This window comes from Spinacia oleracea, chromosome 1 (assembly GCF_020520425.1).
Source record: "Spinacia oleracea cultivar Varoflay chromosome 1, BTI_SOV_V1, whole genome shotgun sequence".
NCBI classification, from domain to species: domain Eukaryota; kingdom Viridiplantae; phylum Streptophyta; class Magnoliopsida; order Caryophyllales; family Amaranthaceae; genus Spinacia; species Spinacia oleracea.
Genome location: NC_079487.1, coordinates 91,761,483 through 91,779,310, shown reverse-complemented (window position 1 = coordinate 91,779,310; position 17,828 = coordinate 91,761,483). Strand labels below are relative to the sequence as shown.

The window sequence follows — 17,828 nt, the reverse complement described above, 5'->3', positions numbered from 1 at the left end:
ACATAAAAGGTACACCTAGTATGGTTAGATATTAATTTTAATGGGATTACTATATTCTACAAACTCGAAATAGCCCCTTGAGGCAAAAAATCACACTGAGCTAAGGAAAAGCACTCATGCTAAAGAATGACTTCAAAAGTCTCAGGAAACTGGAACAAGGGTGTTTTAGGGAGCAGAATGACTTCAAAAGTCTCGGGAAACATTGTTTTCAAATCTAAGTTACGGACATACAGTATAGAGATACTCACTGCATCTCGGAACCAAGCAGTACATAAATAGACACCTTTTAAGGGTAAACCATTCATCAGAAGCCTATTCAGCCTCATACATACTTTTCGGTATGGCCACTAAAGTATTGCTTGCTTCGAAATGAAAGATTACACGAATAGTTTTGGATTTGACATAAAATTGACTTTATTCTTTTGGTTACAGACTACAGATGTTGAATTTACAAACAATACCTCCTATATACCCTCTCGAGTCCCAGCCACTATCTGACCCTCTCCTCAATTTGACAATCTCACAGGAACGTCCCCAAATTAATTTCGACAATCTCACAGGAAAGTCCCCAAATTTAAGAAGCTTGAAGAAATAATTTGAGCTGTCAAAACATCTATGTACTCCGTATGTAATACACAGTGACATCATAGGGAACTGGGGTGCAATAAAATAAAAACAAGCCCCTACACCTATGTGATTAGCCAACTCAATCAACACCGAATACACATATGGATTCAAAGCTCAAACAGAAATACAAGAACATCAATCACTTCACCAAACCATAGAATAACTATGGATCTACATGGCTACAGATAAGTATTTCTACTATCACAAACCTAAAATCAGGCATCAATAGCCAATCATTTCCCTCCTAAGTCCTAAAATTACTTGATCAATAGCCAATCATTTCCCTTTTAAGTCCTAAAATTACTTGATCAATAGCCAATTGAACCAACAACCAAAACTCATTCATCTGCAAGCACCAACAATATTTTCAAAATATAACATTAACTGATAACCTCTCATAACCACAATTCAAGTACAAAAGCACAATAATGGTAACTTAATCACATGTTTTAAAGAAATCTTCAGTTATTACGAATAAACACATGTAGGCATCCACCATCACTATCCCCAACAAAAATATCATCCGTATTACCTCTCAATTCACTCCACCGTCTGGAGACTGGCAGTCGCTGCCGCCTTCCCTGCCTTCCCTGCCTCCCCACTACGACCACCACCAGAGCAGCAATCCCCGCCATGATGATGATGTCCATGACCATGACCACTGTGACCGTGACTATGTCCGTGTCCAGATTTTGCCTTCAATTGTTTCCTCATATCATAAGCATCCTCCCCATCAGCATAATACTTAGCCTCAATATCATGAATCTGATAACCCAAAGTTTCGGTATACAACCTAAAAGCAGCACGATTACTCTTCCTAACATGGAGAGACACATACTCAGAACCATAAACATGTTCCATGGCAGCTTGAGCCGCCGACATGAGCTTCGTCGCTAACCCTAGTTTGCGATGAGTGCGAAGAACAGCGAGGGAGGTGATATGACCATGGCATTCCGAGCTTTCTTCCTCCATTTTGGCCAATACATAGCCGACGATTTTTCCGTTGTAATCTTCGGCGACGTAGAGAAGTTGCGGCCATGAAAGGATGTGGTAGAGGTAGTATTTCATCTGGTAGTTTTCCGGTAAGCAGAGCAAATTGCAGGCCTGCATCTGCAGAAGATCGTCAACTGTTGCTTTCCTTATGCACACCATTTTTAATTGAGAATTGAATTCTAGGGTTAGGGTTTGTGATTTGGGGGAAAAATTGGGGAAGGAGCCTGAGGATGAGTGAGAGTTCTGACCTGTAGGAAAGTTATATGCCTTGGATTGGGCTTTTGTGGTTTATTTTTGTATTTTGGGCTCAAGAAAATATTCTTACCACATCATTACCTTATACGAACTTACGAAGTATGTACGACTAGAAGTGCAACTATTAACACAACAAAGTAATTCAATCAGGATCCTTCAAAAAAAGAAAAAATTTCAATCAGCACTAGAACTTGCAACTTTGAGGTGATTCTAGTCCCAGATCAAACTGGTTATGGTTCAGGAGAAATTCCGAGTTAATCTCAGTGATTGGAAAAATTTTCCAATCAAATGGCATTTTCGTAAATATTTTGCTTGAAACCCGTAGGTGGTATAATGTTAGGTGTTGACTGTATATTTGTAATTATTGACTCCATATTCCTCGGTGTTGATTGTATAACATTTATCGTTGACTGTGTATATATAATTGTTGATGAATTACTAAAATGCAATATTGTTTATTGGTAAGTGGTTGACCGTATATTTATAGTTGTGGATTGATTGTTAGTAGAAGTTTATTGTATATTGCGAGTTGTTGACTGTATATTATATAGTTGTTGATGTATTATGAAAATACAATTATGAACGTACATGTGGCTCATATTTGATGACATGTCACCCACATTTAATGGCATTTTCGTAATAAAATCATCAATTATTTACGAAAATGCCATTAGATTGGAAAAATTTCCCAATCACTGAGATTAACTCGGAACGGCTCATGGTTCAGGATTGAATCGTTGAGCACCTGTCTATTGTGCATGATTATACACGCATGGAGAGGACTTTATTTGTAAAATGTAATTGACACCCATACAGACATGGTAGATGTCATTTGTTATGGAGAGAACTTTATTTGTGCTCATGAACAACGACAATGAAGTCTGCCGCAATTGAATTGTAAGTTCACAACTTGTGTGTCATAAGAGTACACAATTTAGAAGTTTTGAACTGTATTCTAAGTTTCTTCCTAGTAATACAGAGTGAAAAAGGTAACCCTGTAAACAATACTTGACGGAAAACATACAACAAACATCTTTGTCAACACAATATTAATATTTATATTACGCAGTAATTTTCTGAACTATCGAAATTTGGAAGGGGCTATGTAATTATTTATGTCATCAAGTTCAAACATACATCAAGCCCAACAATATCGGAAATAATTACCAAACCGAAACAGGATTACCAATCTCAATTGGTTGGAATTCAGCTAAAAAAACAAGCAACAAGATTACGCCATCTCCTAAAATAGAACTACTTACTCCAAATGGGGAAAACGGGACAAAACTACTTGAATTTCTAGTTTATTTGTTGAATTTCCACATTCTGATGTACTCGGTATTATGAATGGTAACGACTTTTCCCATCCCCACAGCTAAGCACTTAATGCGTGGCCGAGCAGTCATTGGAATACTACCAATTGCTCCGTCTCCTTTTAATCTCTTCACCTTCCTTCTTTCAACTGAACCATACAAACTATTTCTTGAAGTTAATTTGGCTACACTTGGGTCCATAACACACCTTGTCAGGATTTTGCCAGTATTCTGATCCACAATACGCACAACACCATCTACGCCACCAATTACCAGTGTTGATGTGTCATTTCTGAGATATTGCATTGAATACACTGCATTAGGGCTCACCCGTGTATTCCACAGCGATTGCATTTTCCTACAAAATGGGTAAGCAGGCAATGATAAGATCACACTGAAATGAGTTGCCAACCCCGTGAAATATTGAGACAGTAATACCTAAGGTCCCAACAAGCTGCATAACCATTTGATGATCCAGCAAATACCAAATGAGAACAAGGATTGTAGCACAAGGTCTCTACACCTGATACACAACCCAGATCACATTAATGACCATACTAACATGATTATATAAAATTCCTCCATGTCAAAACAAATACGCTACACTTCTCTTTATTTATTAATCCCAAAATAACAAGTCATTTTCTAAATTTCGCAAGTTAATTTTTTAATATTTCCAGATTACCCTTAATGACACCCGCATGATAATTCCAAAAAAGGATTACATTGGTAAGGTGGAGAAATAATTTTTTTAAAGGTGAAAGATACGTATGGACATATGGTTTATTTGAACTTAACAGAACTATTGTAGTTTTGAACCGAAGTTGGTTACTCCCTCCGTCCCGGAATACTTGACCTGTTTTCCTTATCGGGCCGTCCCTTAATACTTGACCTGTTTCTAAAAATGGAAATATTCTAACAATATTATATTATTTCTCACTCCACCCCTATTAACCCACCTACCCCCTACTCCATACAAAAAATAATTAAAAATTCAACCCCTACTCTCCCCAACCCCACCTCTTAACCCACCTCCCACTAACTACATTAAAATAATACCCCACTATCAACTACTACCTATTAAATTAAATAAGTCAATTCAAGTTCCTTAAACTCTGTGCCGGTCAAACCGGGTCGAGTATTCCGGGACGGAGGGAGTAGCACTTACTAGCAGCTACGAACTTAACTTACTTTTAGTTATTTGAACTTATCTAAACTGAGGCTCCGCTAATTTCCTTAAAAATGACTCCAAATAAATGTGGTTTATTATAATGTAGGGATGGAGGAAGTATATAGCATCTCAAAGTTACTAATGATTTTAATTTCCGAGGTCCAGGGAAACAACAGCACACTGGAGCATCCTTTACCCCTTAGGAGCAATCATATATGTAAAAAAATCAGAAACTGGCCCTCTTCTAGATAATAATCTTCCAAATTCTATAATTAATCGTAAGTTGCATAGAAGAAGAAAAAATCACAACCTCTCATATTGGGTGGCGTGAATGTAGCAACTTGCTGATTAGATAATAGGCCAGATACAGCTATGCTTCCATAAGGTGAACCACTCAGAACAAGCTGGTCATCTCCCACAGCCAAACAAGTCACACGAGAGTTTTGCATCCTGCAAGATCAAGAACAAAGTTGGTAGCAGGTTTGGCGAAAAGTGAATGCAAAATGGCAAGAAAAGGTGATAGCTAGTAGAACAAAAAATTGACACATAAATTACAATGGTAAGTTTATTTGATGTAACGTTCTCTACCCCTTGGAAGATATAGGAGATAACACCAATGATCTTTAAGTAACAGCCAGTGTCCCAATAGAAGAACAATCTGACATATGAACAACTTTGCAAAAGTGAAAATGACAGTTCGCAATCAATATTTTAGTTGGAAATGACCAGTCTATTTCCTTAAAAAGCCCGCTGCATGAAGATCCAATCTTTTGCTATATCTGAGGACTGAGCATCGGAACTCGAGGAATGGAGACAATATTGTTGTCTGTAACTTAGATCAATTATATGTTTCAAGTGAGGAACTTTACATAATACAGGAGGAAGCATAGGCCAAATTACCGGATTATTCGAGAACAACTTTTACTATACATATCAAATACCCTAACTGTGCCATCCTCACATCCTACCATAGCCTCTGGATCCATGTACCTTCATGAACACAACATCATAACACGCGTCAGGACTGGAAAGGAAGTTGTAAAATGTGCAGTAATAATACTGGATATATTTAGAAAAAGGAATAGACATAAGAAAAAACTTCCTTTTCATTTACAAGTATTTTCGAAATATTCAACAATGCAAGCTTATCAGTGATTCAGTATATCACCATAAACTGCGACACTCAACACCTTTCAAAAAAAGTTCGAACCTGACAAGCACTGAGTTAATAGCACAGCATTTTCTGCATATTTTGCTGTCCACTTCCAATGGAGCCAAAGATTCATTTGTTCTTTTGGTTGTGGGATGTAATGGACTAAATCAAAGTGACTCTTAATACCTCTTCGCTTCCTTTCCATGAAGTAGAAGATGGTCGTCCCGTTATCGTTTTGGGGTCGATTGGAAACAACCTCTCTGCAATTGCAGAGGTAAGGTTGGGTACGTCCGACCCCCCCTTATCCCGCTTCTTGCGGGAGCCTCTTTGAGGCAATGGGGTAATGATAATTTACTGTTGAAATCATTTTGAGTATTTCACCATTACAATCCCCTCATTGAATCATTATACAATTGTAACTAACAGCAAGAATGAAGTGCACAACTAATAATGAAATCATGGGATGCCTTCTGACACCGAGCATAGATAACTCATCAGTCAGAAGTGAAACAAAACCTGGATACGAGCAACCCACTATTTCCTACTTTTTATTGCTTAAGTTATCAAAATCTCAAACCATATGTAGATCAGAGAAACATTCCAAGCAGTCACTAATATGTATATGAAATTTAGGCAAAATTTAGAGGCACTGGTCAAAACAAGCTTCAAACAGTAGAGCCATACCAAAAAGAGAGTGCAATAGCAGAAATAGTTGTAGACTTGTAGAATTTTGCAATTAGTCCAAGGGAGGATCTTCAACGTACAACCGGTTGTACCAAGGCTTTTTATACCCATGTGCTTACAATGTTCAAGCACATGGGTAAATAAACAGCTATACTCGTACCATACATAAGACACAACCGGTTGTACATAGAAAATTTCCTTCCAAGGATCAACTATAACAAGTTCTTGAGCACACAATATTTAGATTATTAATGCATCTGGAAAACTGGTATGTGGTCATTATGAAATGATGCAATTCCAAATATGTATGATAAAACCTTCAATTTCTTTAACTGCTTTATCACGATAACTCATTTGGATATAATCATCTTTACTTGTATCATAAAAAAGAAACAAAAAGGGCATGACTTAGTCAGCTTAAAGTATTTTCTTGCATCAAAAGAAAAATTTAAATCGTCAATCAGAGGGAACACGGGAACAGCCAACATACCTCATACATAAGCCCTTCGTGCAGATGCCTTCACGTGAAGGAAATATACTACGGGTTCCATTGCGCCTCCATATACATATACGGGTTCCAGTCAAGCCAACAACCTATAGAAATATGAAAATAACTTGAAAAGGTCACAAACCTGTAAAGTAAAAATATTTGTACATAAGTAACAGATATATGTTTAACAGCTGGGAAATAGATTCTCCAATAAGGAAAAGGAAACAACAGTAAGTGAAAGCCTACTGCTCGGTTTACAACACTACTTTAGTCCAGTGGCCACTTTGTAAATTACTTGACAAATTCGACACTGATTAGGTGCCTCCACAGTAGAGTTCATCAAAAGCATATCTAAACTTCTAGTCTTGTATTCTACCTTGCTCTCATCAAAATCAAAATCAACTAACGGAGCCAGATCACTGAGAGAGTACTCTTCCAAGCATTTGTAATTTTCTGATGACCATAGACGCATAAACTGGCATCACAAACCAAAAATTTTAAAAAAAATAAGTTGTAAGTTGTAAATATAATGAGGCATAAAGGGGTAGAAGAGGTTATGAAGAACTTCACAAAGGAACCACACCAGTCATGGATTGTCACCATACTTACATCTGAGAGTGATAAAAATTGAAAGCAAATTGCAATAAGACTAAGAGAATCATACCTTGTCCCCTCCACTGGTTAGGATCAAACCCATTTTCATTCGGCATTGGTCAATCCTAAATGAGTATAAGGTAAAATTATTGCCGTTTGAACAGAAAATCCAAATTAAGATGTAGACAAAGATAAGATAAAGTTGCAGCAAACAAGACTAACAAATAGAACATCTACTACCCAATAAAGATGCATGACAATCTTTTTCTCTCCCTTTCAGATAAGGAAGCATTTTCACTCGATCATATATATTTTTATGATGGTAATGGAACGTAAAGGGAAAATATCCAAACAACAAGGATCAAAGTTTTAGGAGAGATTGACGACTTTACCCGGCTGTATGGCCTTTCCATTGATCAACAATAAAAGAACCTTCAACAAGAGCAGACCTATGACGCTGCGTTGCCAGATCCTCAAGGACCATGTTCAATGGTCCCTCCATATCCATTGACGAGCTGGAGGCCTCATTACCCCATCGCTCGAGGTACAGTGAATGCATTAATCTAGATTTGCTGATGATTAAATTCCTTCAGCAAGTAAAACAAATGCGAGTTCAGGATTGATAGAGACTAAGAAATACTAATATGACCAGTCGAACACGCATACACACACAAGTATATTGGTTATTGTACAAAGCATGCTCAAGAGGAAGGAGCTGAGTTGGGCATGTATGAGTTGGAAAGTCAGGACACAACATTCAACACATAAAATAACCATATCTGAGCAATATGGCACTTGAACACTCAAATACAACATGATACTTCAACACTTCAAACAGGACTCCATAGAGCGTAGAAGTCCACAAGTCCCTGAAATTAGCAATGTTTTGGACACTGGGAAGTACAAGTCTCCAAGTCAGATGACGGTATAACAGGGTTAACTGAGCAACAAAGTTTGAGATAAAGGCGTAATCCAAATAGGAATGTTAGTGATATCCACGGATTGATGATCAGGATTGCATAACATGTTGCTTGATTAAAATTTTAACGAAAGAAATGCCAGTCCAAGAACAGCATACAATTTGACAGGTTAAATATCCAACTTTTTAGAAAACCTAGGGAGAAAACCAGCTGCTGCATCCTTCAATTTACATAATTCGATAAAAGAAAAATCAACAAATGACGAATTAGAGCTAAATTCAACCAATCTACTTTAATTATAATCAAATAAAAAAAAATCGAAATTCCATTGAAAATTCAGGGAGAATTAACACAAACGTGATGGAATTCCATATAATTACAAATACCAGCCAAAAACATCAAATTATGAAGTGGGTATAGCCAAATTCGATCAGTTTAAGAGCTTTTAGGTATAAAAATGAAAAATTGAAATAAATAAAAGAAAAAGTAGAAAGAAGTACCATGATTTGCAGACGGCAGCGCAGCGAACGATGTCGAAAAGGTCGAGGAAAGCGAAGACAACACAGAGTATATCATTGTCGAGTAATTCAACGTTGAATCTCTTCGCCTTCGAACTTGTCTTAGGTTTCATCCTGCAACTCTGGAACTACTATTACTCCAATCTCGTTCGTCTTCTGTTCGACGTTCTTATCATTTACTTCGTTTCAATTTAGTTATCAGATTTTCTTTTTTATTTTACTTGGTGAGTCCTAAGTCCTAACCAATCTAATACGAAGTGCTAGATTTAATCTAATCTTATCATATCTTATTTTACATATTAATCATATCTTATTTTACATATTAATCATAAATTAATTAGATCATATCGAGACTAAACAAATAATTATCCCATATAATACTACGGATATGCTTTTTACACATTTACAAAAAAAAATTCTTAACCTAAAATTTACTACTCCCTCCATTCCTTTTTGTTGTTCCCATTTCCTTTTTTGGCATTTTTTTTTGTTGTACCCATACTGAATCTTTACTATTTTTAACCATGATTTTTTTACCAATTTACCCTAAGATTCCCCATTATTTACCAAAAAACCCTAAGATTCTACCCTTTTTCCACCCTCTTTTTCCCCACCACCCTTATTTAATTATTTTCCCACCCCCCATAACCCCACCCCACTACCCGTCTCTTTCACTCCTCTCACCTCTCTGATTTTTTTCTCTCTCTCTCTCTCTTCATTTTCTCTCTCCTTACTCTCCCTCTCTCTCTTCATTTTCTTGCTCTGTTTCTCACTTCCTCTCACGTTTTTCACTCTCTCTCCTCCAAAACATCTCTATGTTCTTTCATATATGGGAGTGAGATCGCCGCCACCACCACAACCAAACCTCTGCCTCCGCCGCCGCCACCACCCCCGTTAAAGTTGTAGAATACGGAAATATGGCTTTAGATGGTGAAATTCGACCATAAAAACTCTAGATCTAGAGTTTTCATGGTCGAATTTGACCTCTATATCCTTAAAATCGTGAGTGTTGTAAGGATCAAGTGGTTATTATTATTATTTTTGTATTTTTTTGTCGAATTTTCTGGGTGGTTTTTGTCGAATTTTCGGTTGATTTTCGGCGAATTATTCGGTTGATTTTCGATGATTTTTTGGCTGAATTTTTGGGTTGATTTTGGTCGATTTTTGGGTTAAATTTGGTCGAATTTGGTGGTTGATTTTGGGTTGAATTTGTTTGTATTTATGGGTTGAATTTGGGTTGAAATAGTTCGCATTTCTGTGTTGAATTTGGGTTGAATTGTGCTCGATTTTTGGTTGAATTTATTCGATTTTCTGGGCTGAAATAGTTCAATTTGGGTTGAATTTGTTGTTCGATTTTCTGGGTTTAATTTGGGTTGAACTTGTTCGTATTTTCTGGGTTTAATTTGGGTTGAACTTGGTTGAATTTGGGTTGAATTCTGGGTTAAATTCTGGGTTTTGATTGTCGAATATTTTGGGTATTGTTTGGTTGAATTTTCTTAATTGTTTGTTTGTTTGTTTGTTGATTTGTTGATTTCATGTTTGTCGAATTCTTGTTTTCATGATTTCATTGTTTGTTTTTTGGTTTGGTTTATCGATTTCCTGGGTTTTTTTGGTTAATTTTCTTGATTTTTCTGGTTTGATTTTTCTTGATTTTTTTTTGTTCGAAATTTGGTTGATTTTTCTGGTTTGAATTTACTCTGTTTTTTTGTTATTAATAATAAAATATCTCCCATTTATCTTATTTCTTTAATATTTTCTCTCTCCTTACTTTATTTTAAATATATAATCTCTTACATCCAATCATTATTCTTACACCCAATCATTACTCATATCCCAATACAACCCAAGATTCTAGTTTTCTTAAAAAAACCCCATCATTCCTTAGGGGAACAACAAAAAGGAATGGAGGGAGTAGTACCAATCAAAAGAAAGATAGTGATTTGGGACACCATTAATTAGAAGATTTTTTTTAATAATCCGTGTTATTAAGCTAAATAGCTAGTGACAATGATGATTTTCCCCCCTTTAGCTCAGTCACACCAAAAAAACAATGATGGTTTTTCCAAATCTAGAAGTCTATAATTACTAATGTTGATAAGCGTTCTTTATACAAGAGCTAGCAAATTATGCTTTAAAGTTCTCATCGAGAAAGTATTTCATTTTGAAACCTACTAAAATTACGTGTATCTCGTGTGGATAGTTGGAGGAATTACGTAGTACTTTTAAAATCGACGCACACACAATGGATATATATATTTTTTTTTGATTTCAACATTGTTCAAGAAAGCCACACCCGTTCCAAAATCTTGGCGAAGCGACTTGAATCAATAGTTAGATGTGCGCATCATAATCATAAATACTCGAAAAAATAGAGTTGCGTTGATATTGCATTAGATTGTAAAATATGGCTAAACTTGTTGACTCTTATTATCATTGCATTCCGTGAAGCCATGAAAGGGCATTACAGAACATTACAAAGCTTCCTTCCAATTATAATATCAAAATTACAAAACTTGGAATTCTGCAACAAAATATATGAATACACGAATACTACAATCATGGCTTGCATGACTTCCATCTCAATAGTAGGACGCGAATAAGTAATGCTAGTATGAGTGTATGACCTAATGCATTCTACATTTCACCGGAAAGAGGAAGAAATAACAAGTATTCACCAATTCAAACAATCAGCAAAAAGCGGTGTGGCTGGGATCAATAGCAAAATATATGATCCATGGCTAAGATGTTAGTCTCGTGTCCTTTGAACTCCAATTAATCGAGCAAAATCCACCCACCTATCACCCGTGATAACATGTAATGTAATTTAGTAGAGAAATACAAGAGTATAAAAAGTACTAATTGCTTAAAATGAATGCATGGATAGATGATCTTACATCAATGAACCCAAAAATGTGTTCCCTGTCCGTACTGCAAAGCAGACCGCACTCAATAAAAGCTTGCGGTCATGAAGCAATGGATCCAGAATCCGTTGTTCAATGACTCCTGCTATTACTTGATACCTATAAGAAAACAAGATGATGTTAATGACTAGATTGTATTCCACAAGATGATGGTTTTCTCTAATAACTACGCAGCTGTCCGGCCAGTAGTCTTTTGGTTGCGGTCCATGATCAACATATATATAACATACCTAAGATTGGCAGAAACTGATAAATATACACCATATGCAATGCTGGTTGCCAACATTGGAATATCTTCTGCTTCATCTGAGGCGGATTTATCAACAACCTTCCTTAAATTGATCAACGTATTTGTCACTCCTGTACCAATCTGCAAAAGGATAGAGCTTCGCTTCAGTTTGTAAAATGGTCAAATTTTATTGATCTTTTGGACAATAATGTCAATGGAACTCTAGAAGAAATGTAGTAATCATTTTTTAATGAACTGACCACAGATGAGGTAGCTCCAACAGCAAACAGTTTTGCACCATTACGCTGCAAAACAAACGAAAAATATGATAATAATTAAGCTCATAATTACTATATTTTGTTGGTTTGAAAGGAAGGCGTATCAGACAATTTATCCAGAGTTTTAAAACTGCTAAGATCAACTGACAACATACCGCTAGAGCACCAGCTCTCTGTAGAATTGAATATGTAGTTCCTGCAACAGCAATCTGCGCGCATTATAATTGAGAAAGAATGTCATTTAGACTTATGATACCTTTTATTGACACACATATATGTTGTTGTGAATATGAAGTGTAACCTATATATGGTAAAAAGAACCTGAAATGCATTGTCGGGGCAACCGTAGAAAAACCTAGCCACAGGTCCTACAGTGAGTGTGAGAGCTGGTCGCAAGGATACAGTGGGTGCAGGAAGCCATACAAGCAAGAAATCTGCAACCAGAGCCATTATCTAACAGCAAACACAAATTTTGATTTATAGGTTATCAATCTACTTGTTAAAGTAGCTGCCAAAAATATAAATTATGAACTAACTTCTTTAGCATCCATACCACATCAGCTGTCACAAAGTCCAACTCCTTTTTAAAATTGTCCTTACGTTTCTCCAACTCTGCAGCTGTCTGTACAATACAATTCAATTCAACAAGCAAAATTATATCGGGGACTCGATGTTGTTATAATCAAAATCGAACAAATGTACGAACATGAAAGCAACTAGCTAGCTTAGAACATGAAACCTAAGATATCATCAAGTGTTTCTATTCACTGATTTTGAAGATTTGTGGTTATTGCCTCTCTAGGAGGGTGTTCTTATGTTATATGTGTCCCTTAAAAGCCTAACACATTACTAGTCTATTTCAAAGTACGAATACACTATATTGATTTTGTTACTTTGTCATCTTTGCCCACGCAAAACACAATATGAATTAATAATCATAATGAAGTAATTAAGAATGGCAACCTTAGTGAACATTCCAATACCACATTCAATTCCAACTTTAGTCAAGAAGAGATCGTCAGCAAGCAACCGTTCTTTAAACCCGCCAAACTGAAGCAACCACCGGAAAACCGGCGACTTCTCAAGCTCAAAGTAACGCCGAAGAATCGAACCTGGTATCCGACCCGCATCTGCCGCCATGGATAAATCTTTAGGCAAGCTATCCAATGACCTTCCCACCTCTGCAAGCGCAAGAATTGCATCTGCTCTGTTTCTCTCCCCTGCATCTCCCTCACCACCATCTCCACCACCTCCACTACCACCATTACCACCTCCTCCGTGAACTCCTCCTCCATTACCACCGCCGGAGAATATCTGGGTGGATGAAAGACGGCGTTTTTTGAGGTGGGTAAGTGAGAATTTTGGCGGGGTATAAGTGATTGAAAGGTTTTTGATGGATGGAATTAAGTTATGGTGGTATTGAGGGATAGGAGAGAGAAATTGTGAAGGGAGGAGAGAGAGAGCAGCCATGGCCATCTCTCTCTTCTATGATTGGTTAGTTTGGCTGTTTGAGTGAGTGAGAAGACGGGGGAGCTGGAAGAAGGAGAAGAGGAAAGGGAAGAAGGTGTGGTGTAGATGAACTTGTGCATGAGAAAGGAGTGAAAAGGCCATCTTGTTAGCTTCATAGTGGGGCAGCTCGTAATTCCAACTAATAGCCACACCCAAACAAGAAGTTTTTGTTGGTTAAGCTTCTCCAATGCACCTTCAAGGGATCTTCGGATCTAAAACGGGTCCGTTCTAGCCGACTATATATAGCCAAGTTGACAAGCATGTATTGGGGTGATGTGTTTGTAATTTGCACATCTTTAGCGGTCATTAGAGACTCTTTTGTGTATTATTAGCGTAGTTTAGTTACATTTAGGGTTATTTTTCTTCTGTTGTCTTTCTTTGCTTGTTTCCTACGGAGGCACTATCTTTCTGTAACACCCCGACCCCTAATTCAATTATTAAAGCATAATTAGCAGCGGAATTAACCTAATTTGGTCAGAACATTACCTGCCGTAATTCCGTCTTGGAAATTACAAGGCAACATCATACATAAGCCATAAAAACCTCCAATTTAATATAATAATCCTTTATATTCTCAAAATAAAAGTACATAACTTACTAAAAGTCTTTAATTAAACTATTATAACTTTAAGCATAAACTAGGTGAATATTATTAAAGTGAAATTCCTCGCCTCTACTCGTTTCCATCGATCCCCGCAGTACCTAAAATGGAAAACAAAACGGTGAGCCGAAAACTCAGTAACGACTACCCTAGCAACGTAAATTCATTTCAACTCATTTTATTTAATAACACAGGGAGAATAGAATGAGTAAAACATTTAATAAAACATCATATTTAATTCATTCATAAACTTTTAATGAAAAACGTCATTCATAAACTTTTAATGAAAAACGTCATTCATAAACTTTTAATTAACATGTTAGTTGTCGGCAAGTACGAACCGTGAAGGAATTCTCCACTGGGCCTGGGCCCATAAGAGTCTGGGCTCATCATCGTAACATGGGCCTGGGCCCTGAGCCTGGGCTCATAAACCATGGGAGCCTGGGCTCGTAATCCATGGGTGGACAGGTGTCCGTGGTGCATGCATGACCGATAGATAGGAAGATGGTAGTTTATATACCGCCAGACAAACCAGGTCTTTCACTTTCATTTATCATGTTTTATGTATTTTTACCAAGCCTTGGCTTGTATTTCAGTTGAAATAACATAACTCATTTTATATCATAAAACATCATTTAGATCCTGGGATCCATAAAACATCAATTCTTTCATAGCATTGCATAAACATCATTTTATGAGAAAACTCAATCAAATCATATTATAAAGAATAATTCAATCAAAACATAATTCATTTCCCGCAATTCAATAAAACATGCCAAAGCATTCAGTTCACAAATTCAATCATATCGTCATAATTTCATAAACACATTTAGAAGGGAATTGCGGGTACTAGCAATAGCCGTTACCTCAACCGTAGTTTTATATTTCCCGTCTGATGGATCGTTCTTCCTGAGCTCCAAGTCCGGTTTCTTTCAAAATATTAAATTTATTGAATTAGTACTACGACGATAAATAATTTAAAATCAATATTTTATAGATCATAAATTTTTATAAGTAAAGAATTTAATTAACGAATTTTAATAAAAAGTATAATTTCGAAATTTAATGAAAATATTATTATTGAATGAAATTTTAATCGAAATATATATATTTATATTTCATAAAACCGGTTTTCATGAAAATATTATTTAAATTCCATTTTTGTTAATACTAGCTAGTAACTTAATTTTAGTAAAAATCGGTCATTAAATATATTTTCCTACCTGAAAAATAATAAGTAATTTTATTAGTAATTTATTATATAAACATGTATCGAAACTTTATCAAATTTATTTGGATAAAAACATAAAAGATAAATTTATAAATCTGGAATGGTAATAGAGAATGAGCTTACCAAAGCCCATTAGAATTTGGGCCCATCCCCTTTTGTTTTGGGTTAAATGGAAGAATTTCAAAGTCAGGAAATTGGTTTTCTGATTTTAAGAAATGTTGAGCAGAGGGGAGGGGCAAGCAGCAGGCACGAAGAAGGAAGAAAGGAAGGGAAGGGAGGGTGGCGGCGGGTCTGTGCGGCCTGAGCGGCGCCGGCGGTAACGCCAGCACAGTGGCGCGGTGGTTGTGCGATTCAGAGAGAGAGCGTGAGGAGGGAGGCAAGGCGCGCGCGAACAGGGGAGGAAGGGGGGGCGACTGGGCGGGGGGTTGGGCGGCGGCCCTGGTGTCGCAGCAGCGCGAGACCGCGTCGGAGCATGACGGTGATGGTGAAGGTGGTTGGTTCGCAGCGGTGGAACAGCACGGAAGGGTAGAGGGAGGTCGAGCAAAGGAGGGAAAGCAGGGGAGTTTGAGAATGGTTGGGCGGTTCTTGGCGGCGGAATCAGCAACTCGCCGAGGTTGAGAGGCGGAGGTTGGTCTAGAAGGGTTAGTGAGGTGGCCGGGAAGTGGTGTTGCTACGTGGGTGGTGCATCGAGCAGGGAAAAAAAAGAAATAGGGGAGGCAGGGGAGGTGGGTCGCGAAGGAGAAGAGAGAGAGCGAAGGAGATACGGTGGTGGTCGGGTGGTGCTGGGGGTGACAGTGGTCAGGGTGGTTGTTGGACGGTTGTAGTAGTGATGGTGGTGTGTGGTTGAGATGGTTGTTGTTGTTGGTGGTGGTTCGAACAATGGAGGAACTAAGGGAATTGATTTCTCAGTTTTGTGAATTGATTTTTGGTTGAGAGAAAAAAAATGTCTGATTATAAAAAGTCAAGAAGAGTGAAGAACAAGGTGCATTACTTGAGGTCCAAGGAGTGAACCTGGACAGATTTGAGGGAAGGAAGGAAGGAAATTCCTTCCTGGTTTATACGTAGAGAGCAAGGGAAGAAAAGAAATGGAATTTTGGTTATTTGAGGGCATTTTCGTAATTTCACAATATTTGGCCAAAAATTCAGAAATTGTTGCTATTTTTGGAAATTGCTTAAAAATAGAAATGTTTAATTAAAATAATTCATTATAAAAATTATCGTTAACGAAAAATAAATTTAGGTTCCGAATAAAATAAGAACGTTAAATAATTAATTTAGTTTCCGAATAAAATAGATTTAGAAATCCGAAAATAATTAAAATTTAAAAAGGTCGTTAAGCTCGTAAATATGAAATTAAATTATAAATTGAAAAAAATAAATAAATCGTGTAACAATATTAAAATTCCAAGTGAAATAAAGCTTCGTTAAATTAAAATAAAGTTTGAAATTAGGATTTAAAACGATTTAAGCTAAATAAAAATAATTAAGCATAATTAATCGAGTTTTAAAAACTCGGGTATTACATTCTTACCCCCTTAGAAAAAGTTTCGTCCTCGAAACTTGAAAATTAGATTCATAAAAATGATTAATGAAATTGAAAACACTCGAATGAAAGTATGATGTTTTATTTTAAAACCAAGATCTCAAAATTTTATTTCAATCCCGACAATGTCTAGGCTTCATTCCGCCATCATCTTTTTAGGACTCCGCTTCAACTCGAGACCTAGAATCGAAGGGGCAAAATTATATATTGATCCTTAATCGTCATTAAGGTCAATTACATCTCGCCATCATCTTTCGTATCTCCACTTGATTTCATATAATAGGATCGAGGAGCAAAGAACATAAAAGGGGCAAACTTGTTAGCATAGACTAGGCTCCTTTTTACTTTGCGAGATCCTGTTTGAAAATATTTTCCACCAAAAATAGTATTTTTTAATGCAAAATTATAATTCTGAAAATATATGTATATATAATGAAAATAAATATTTATCTATCAATTGCAAGACTCAAATAGTTGTAAAAGTTATTTATTATAATAATAATCTCGTACTCTGAGCTCAGGAGAACTTCCATTGGAGACGGCTTCCATGTATAACGATTAGGTATTACCAATACAATCATGTCAGCATAAACATAATCCATAAAGCATATCATAGAGACATAATTCTTTAATTGAAAATCTCACATTCAACATAAGCATAACATTCATATCATAATTATGGTTGATTCATAACACGTTTACATAAAACATCGCGATTCGTACATTATATCATTCGTAGGTGACTATTTGGAGATATTGCGTTTTTGTTCGCTCTTCAGCTTCTTTGCTGCAGGATCC

The 17,828-nt window shown here is 36.6% G+C and overlaps 3 protein-coding genes across 5 annotated transcripts; all 3 read right to left on the bottom strand.

Annotated features, from left to right (window-relative positions):
- Window positions 1–974: 974 nt before the first annotated feature.
- Window positions 975–1,882, bottom strand: LOC110803890 (N-terminal acetyltransferase A complex catalytic subunit NAA10). Its single transcript, XM_022009433.2, has one exon. The coding sequence runs from the start codon at window positions 1,777–1,779 to the stop codon at window positions 1,168–1,170; it is 612 nt and encodes a 203-aa protein (XP_021865125.1). The 5' UTR covers window positions 1,780–1,882; the 3' UTR covers window positions 975–1,167.
- A 1,075-nt stretch (window positions 1,883–2,957) lies between these two features.
- LOC110803884 (F-box/WD-40 repeat-containing protein At3g52030) lies at window positions 2,958–9,141 on the bottom strand. 3 transcript variants are annotated; one of them, XM_056836185.1, is made up of 10 exons: window positions 8,701–8,840; window positions 7,953–8,149; window positions 7,673–7,867; window positions 7,351–7,405; window positions 7,063–7,161; window positions 6,687–6,790; window positions 5,260–5,349; window positions 4,670–4,809; window positions 3,627–3,711; window positions 2,958–3,546 (listed from the first exon to the last, which is right to left on the bottom strand). In XM_056836185.1, the coding sequence occupies exons 3-10, from the start codon at window positions 7,837–7,839 to the stop codon at window positions 3,180–3,182; spliced, it is 1,107 nt and encodes a 368-aa protein (XP_056692163.1). In that variant the 5' UTR covers window positions 7,840–7,867; window positions 7,953–8,149; window positions 8,701–8,840; the 3' UTR covers window positions 2,958–3,179. The 3 variants fall into 3 exon arrangements, with proteins under 3 accessions (XP_056692163.1, XP_021865117.1, XP_056692160.1); XM_022009425.2 differs by lacking the exon at window positions 7,953–8,149 and having other exon boundaries at window positions 8,701–9,141; XM_056836182.1 differs by having other exon boundaries at window positions 7,673–8,149.
- A 1,982-nt stretch (window positions 9,142–11,123) lies between these two features.
- LOC110803888 (protein RETICULATA-RELATED 4, chloroplastic) lies at window positions 11,124–16,401 on the bottom strand. Its single transcript, XM_056836176.1, has 10 exons — window positions 15,611–16,401; window positions 15,123–15,185; window positions 13,110–14,357; window positions 12,700–12,768; window positions 12,468–12,599; window positions 12,302–12,355; window positions 12,129–12,173; window positions 11,870–12,009; window positions 11,613–11,738; window positions 11,124–11,513 (listed from the first exon to the last, which is right to left on the bottom strand). Exons 3-10 carry the CDS (start codon window positions 13,620–13,622, stop codon window positions 11,465–11,467), a joined length of 1,128 nt encoding a protein of 375 aa, XP_056692154.1. The 5' UTR covers window positions 13,623–14,357; window positions 15,123–15,185; window positions 15,611–16,401; the 3' UTR covers window positions 11,124–11,464.
- Window positions 16,402–17,828: the final 1,427 nt, after the last annotated feature.